This window comes from Antechinus flavipes, chromosome X (assembly GCF_016432865.1).
Source record: "Antechinus flavipes isolate AdamAnt ecotype Samford, QLD, Australia chromosome X, AdamAnt_v2, whole genome shotgun sequence".
Taxonomy (NCBI): Eukaryota; Metazoa; Chordata; class Mammalia; order Dasyuromorphia; family Dasyuridae; genus Antechinus; species Antechinus flavipes.
In genome coordinates, this window is record NC_067404.1 from 44424796 (window position 1) to 44430047 (window position 5252).

At 42.5% G+C, this 5252-nt stretch overlaps 1 protein-coding gene across 1 annotated transcript; it reads right to left on the bottom strand.

Moving 5' to 3' along the window:
- Positions 1 to 998: 998 nt before the first annotated feature.
- Positions 999 to 1925, bottom strand: LOC127543271 (olfactory receptor 13H1-like). Its single transcript, XM_051969341.1, has one exon. It carries the CDS (start codon positions 1923 to 1925, stop codon positions 999 to 1001), a length of 927 nt encoding a protein of 308 aa, XP_051825301.1.
- Positions 1926 to 5252: the final 3327 nt, after the last annotated feature.

The window sequence follows — 5252 nt, forward strand, 5'->3', positions numbered from 1 at the left end:
ACTCTGATTCCAAATCCACACCATGGCACCATACCAAGGCTTCTTAGAATTATGCTCAATGTTATTACAGAACATTGGAAGGAAAAGGGAATTCTAGTTTTAAACATTAAAAAAATCCCTTCCTTCCTATCCTCAACCCTTTCAACTGAACAACAACCAAAAATGGAAAGAAAGAAGGGAGACAGAGAAAGATAGAGACAGAGTGAAAGGGGCAGAAAGAGGGAGGAAGATGGAGGGAGGGAGAGAGAGAAAGAAAGAGACGAGAAGAGGAGAGGAGAAGAGAGGAGAGGAGAAGAAAGGAGAGAAGAGGAGAGGAGGGGAAGGGAGAGAAGGGGAAAGGAGGGGAGGGGAGAGAAGGGGAAGAAAGGGGAGGGGAGAGAAGAATAAAGGAAAGCAGGAGGAAAATTGTCAATATAGATTAAACCTAAAAGTTTGTTATATATATGTTTTCCCTGGAGAGACAGTTATTGAATGTTTACCAGTGTACTCCTGAGCAAAATACACTAGAATCACAATCCTTTCTTCCAAGATATCTTCTTCAACACTTTTCAGGCCAGGTTTTTGACCAATGAATGACTCAAACCATACTTGAGGCTACTTACTGATACTCCTAAATGCTCCTATAGAAGGATAGACAGGTGATTTTACTCTCCTGGTTTGATTCACTTCGATGTACAGTAGTTCATAAAGGTCTTAGAAATAGTCCATTTAACATTTTTTATGATGCAATAACATTCCATCACATTCATATACCAAAATTTGTTTACCCATTCCCCAACAGGTGGTTAGCTCTCTTAGTTTCAGGGTTTTTTTCTGCTAGTGTAAAAATTGCTGCTACAAGTATTTTTGTACACATGGGTCATTCCTCTCTTTTTGGATGGCTTTGGAGTACAGGCCTAGTGGTGGTATTGCCAGATCAAAAAAGTACATCCAGTTTGGTAACTTTGGGAGCCTAGTTCTGAATTGCTTTCTAGAATGACTGAACCTCCTTACAGGAACTATGTTTTTTTGATCATCACTTTCTTGATTGCCCCTTTCACATCTTTATTTCTCAGGCTGTATATGAGAGGGTTCAGCATGGGTGTCAAGGCACCATAAAACACTGAAATGAACTTATCTTGGTTGGAAGAAGATTTGGACTGAGGCTTCATATACATGGAAATGGCTGCCCCATAGAAGATGGTCACCACAGCCAAATGGGAGCCACAGGTAGAGACAGCCTTGAAGCGGCCCTGAGCTGACTGGATCCTCAGGACAGCAACAGCAATGCGAGCATAGGAGAGGAGGATGAACAAAAAGGGTAAGAGCAGGGTAAAGAAACTGGTGGCCAAAATCATTAGCTCATTGAGGCGTGTGTTAGAGCAGGCCAACTTGATCAGGGAGAGAATTTCACAGACAAAGTGGTTGAGGACACTGGCACCACAAAAACGGAGGTGCAAGGAAGAGATAAGCATGATGGTGAGTGCAAGGGATGCGCCCCATGAGAAAGTGGCCAGCCAGACACATACCGGTCTGCTCATGACTAGCGTATACCTCAGGGGGTCACCAATGGCCACCATGCGATCATAGGCCATGACAGCCAGTAAGAGGCATTCTGCCGTGGCTAGAAAGAGGGAGACACTCATTTGGGCAAAGCAGCGTGGGTAAGGGAGGAGGGGATGGGCAGAGAAGCAATGCACCAAAGCTTGGGGCATTGAGGCTGTCGCATAGCAGAGGTCAAGAAAAGACAAGTTGCCAAGAAAAAAGTACATGGGAGTATGGAGATGGGAGTCCAAGTGGATGAGGACAATGATGAGACTGTTCCCGAGAAGGGTGGTCAGGTAGGTAAGGAGCACCAGTGTAAAGAAGGTAACTCGCCACTCAGGATAATTAGAGATCCCAATGATGAGGAACTCAGGTACCATGCTGGTATCATTGGCTCCCATCTTACTTATGACCTGGCTCCTTTGTATATCAAGTGTGACCTGCAAGAATAAAGAGGGGCCACAGGAGGCACTTTATAGGAACCTAGACCCATAAAACATTGGAACTGGAAGAAATTTTACAAATCTACCCCAACAACCTCCTTTCATAGATGAGGGAACTGATTCTCAGAAAGGGTATTTGACTACTATGTACTAGTCACATGACTAGTGAGGAGGAGAAGCAGAAATCAAAGCCAGGTTGACTCCAGTCCAATGGGCCTAAATTTCTTATCTAAAAAAATGAGAAGGTTGCAACTGATAGTGTAATGGGAAGGTCTCTGGACCCCGACCTTTAAGGTTCCTTCCAGCTCTGACACTTTGTGTTCTAGGTTCCATGAGAATAAATAAATACAGTGAAGGCAGGAGATCAGTGTGCTTTAACCTCAGCCGTTTGGGAAAGACAGGAAATGTAAATCTAGCAGAAATGAAATTTGAGTTAGACATTTGCCCCTTAACCCCAAGGAAATGAGTAAAAATGCCCCCCAACCCATAGTCAATTGTTAAGCAAAAAGCTCTCCCAGCCTTGGGAGTGATTATTAGACTGAGTTTTGTAAGAGGAGAGAGAGGAAAAGGGGAAAGCTAGCAGAGGCTCTGACTGGCTCTGATTCGAGGTCACTTTCCATTGCTTTTCCCATTTATACATGCAGATCAACCTAATTGGCCTAACTTAGCCAGGCTGAAATTTTCAGTAAGTGGGTCTTTCTGGTCCCACCAGAGCCATGGTTTCTATCTCTGACCACATCATGGAATTATCATAGCATCAGGGCTGGAAGGGATCTGAAAGATTGTTAAATCCAACCCCGTCATTTCACAGAAGACAAATCTGAGGTCCAGAAAGGGGAAACAAATGACTGAATTACCAGAGCAGTAAGTGGCAGAACTGGAATTCAAATCCAGATCCTCTGACTTCAAAGCCAGTCTCTTTGCCACTAGTGGCACCTCTCAGGCATGGACTTTGTCTATGTCACATCAGAGATAAGGGGAATTCAAGACAATGGTGTCATATAATTGAATGTCTTCCAGTGTTAAGCATCTGGGGAAGGAGTGCTATTGACTTTCTAAGTAACCTGGCCCCATGTTCCATTTTCTAGCGGTCCTGACCACTCAGAGACACAGCTAATCCCAAGGAGGACAAGGGGATTTAGCTTCAGCAGGGTTTCCGTCCAGTGCCTGGGAGTCCTCATGCTATGACCCTGCTCTGGTGAAAACAAGAGTTTTCACCTATCAGTGCCTTCACCCTCCCTAGTGAAATAGAGAAAATTGTCATCACTTAATAGCTTAGTAGACCAAGAAATTGAAAATGTAGTTGACTCCTGGCCATCTGCCTGTATACAGAAAGACAAATGGCAGAGTATGGTTGGAAATCCTTGGGAACTCCTGCCTGGATAGTGATGGGATGGATGTGATGGGAGGCAAAGTCATTCAACAGGCATGGTACTGAACTTGGAGTCACAGGACCAGAACTCAAGGTACTTTCCTTCTCTTAACTCATTTTCTCTTCTAGAAAATGATGGGTTAGACTAAATCCGTGATGGCAAACTGAACTAATAGAAAGAGCCCCTTTCTTGCAGGTGGCATATTGACCTAGAAAACCACAACTTAACACTGCCGTTGTCATATTGTATTTTTGTTAGCACAGTGCCTAGCACATAATAGATGCTTAATAAATGCTCATTTATTGATTGCTATATTGTTTATTTTGTTAAACATTTCCCAATTTAATCAGGTTTGGGCAGTACTAGGAAGTTTTGATTTTGATCCTTCTGGACTAAATGGCCTGTTAGGTCCCTTCCAGCTATATATCTATAACTAGACATTTATATATACGCATACACACATATACACATATATGATCTTCATGACCTAAATATTTACACACACACACACATACCACACACACACGTGTGTGTGTGTGTGTGTGTGTGTGTGTGTGTGTGTGTGTGTGTATGTGTGACCTTCATGATCCAACTGAGTCAGGAAGATTGCTTCTGAAGATAATTGGCTTTTGTCACTTTGGACAAGTCACTTAATATCTCTGTACTTTTCCACTCATCTGTAAAATGGGGATGTGCCTACCTCAAGGGTCATTGTGAAACTACACTTGGCAAACTACACTAGGAGTTCTTCCTCTTTTTCGTATCTTGGACCCCTTGGGCAGTCTGGAGAGACCAGAATGATGCTTATAAATAAATAAAAGAAAATAGCTAGGATTACCAAGAAATGAATTATAGTGAAATAATTGTCAAAGTATTTAAAAATCCCAAATTCATAAACTCCTCGATTTAAAGCATCAGATAAATGGCAGTTATTATTAGGATCTCTCGTGATCCCAGCTTCCTCTGGGGATGTGGTGGGGAGTCCATGGTAGAAGCAAATACTTTTGCCCTTAAAACTTAAGAGTCCCAAGTACAAAATGACACTGAATTCTATTTGGGTGAGGAAGTGGTTGTTCTGTGTCTCTTACATGAAGATGAGACTCCCAACTATCAGTAGGATGGGTATTTCAGTTCTGTTCCCAGTAATGGAATCATTTGGATTCTAACCCCTTTGTTCCCCAGCACACATTTGTGTGATGGTTGGAGAGAAGGCTTAGCCTGGGTCCAAAATTAGGGCTTGTCCAAAGTGACAGAATCAGTTTGTGGTTGGTTTTAGGGTTAACCTAGAACCAGAGTTAGGGCTCAGTAGAGCCATACTAGTGAAAGGAATGGGGAAGATAACTAGAGTTTTTTGAGGGACACAAAACCACTTGCATTCTTTCAAAACCATAGAAATGACAGACTTAGTATCCTATTAAAAAGAATTTGGGAAGACAGAAAGCTACTAAATGCTTCATGTTTCCCCTGGGAAAAGGCTATCCTAGCAGAAGCTGGACTGTAGCCCAGGGCTTGTACAAAATTTGCCAATTATAGTTCTGGGGCTTAATATGGGACCAGGGCTAAGGTTCAGACTGTGATCAAGAAGACTAGGATTCAATCTAAAGCTGGGACATGATGGGTAGGTCCTGTATTTAGAGCATAATCAATACTTAAATGTCCAATTGAATTCTATCCAAGTCAATAACTTTAGGGACACCCACAGAGAATCAGTCTATAGGACTGAAAACCTTTTCTGTTCATAAATCCAATCCACAGACTGCTCTGCAGAAGGCAAACTTCTTTTCAGAATATCCACTGTTTCATTCCATCTTCCTGGAAAGGTCCATTCAGAAAGAAAAGGGTTCAGATCCCAAGAATAGTGAAAAGGACATGATGGGTACTTACCATTGTGGGTCTCAAGTCTTAACATGGA

Bases quoted from the DNA above. Each gene is read 5' to 3' on its own strand.
- LOC127543271 (XM_051969341.1), bottom strand. From the start codon at position 1,925: ATGGGAGCCAATGATACCAGCATGGTACCTGAGTTCCTCATCATTGGG.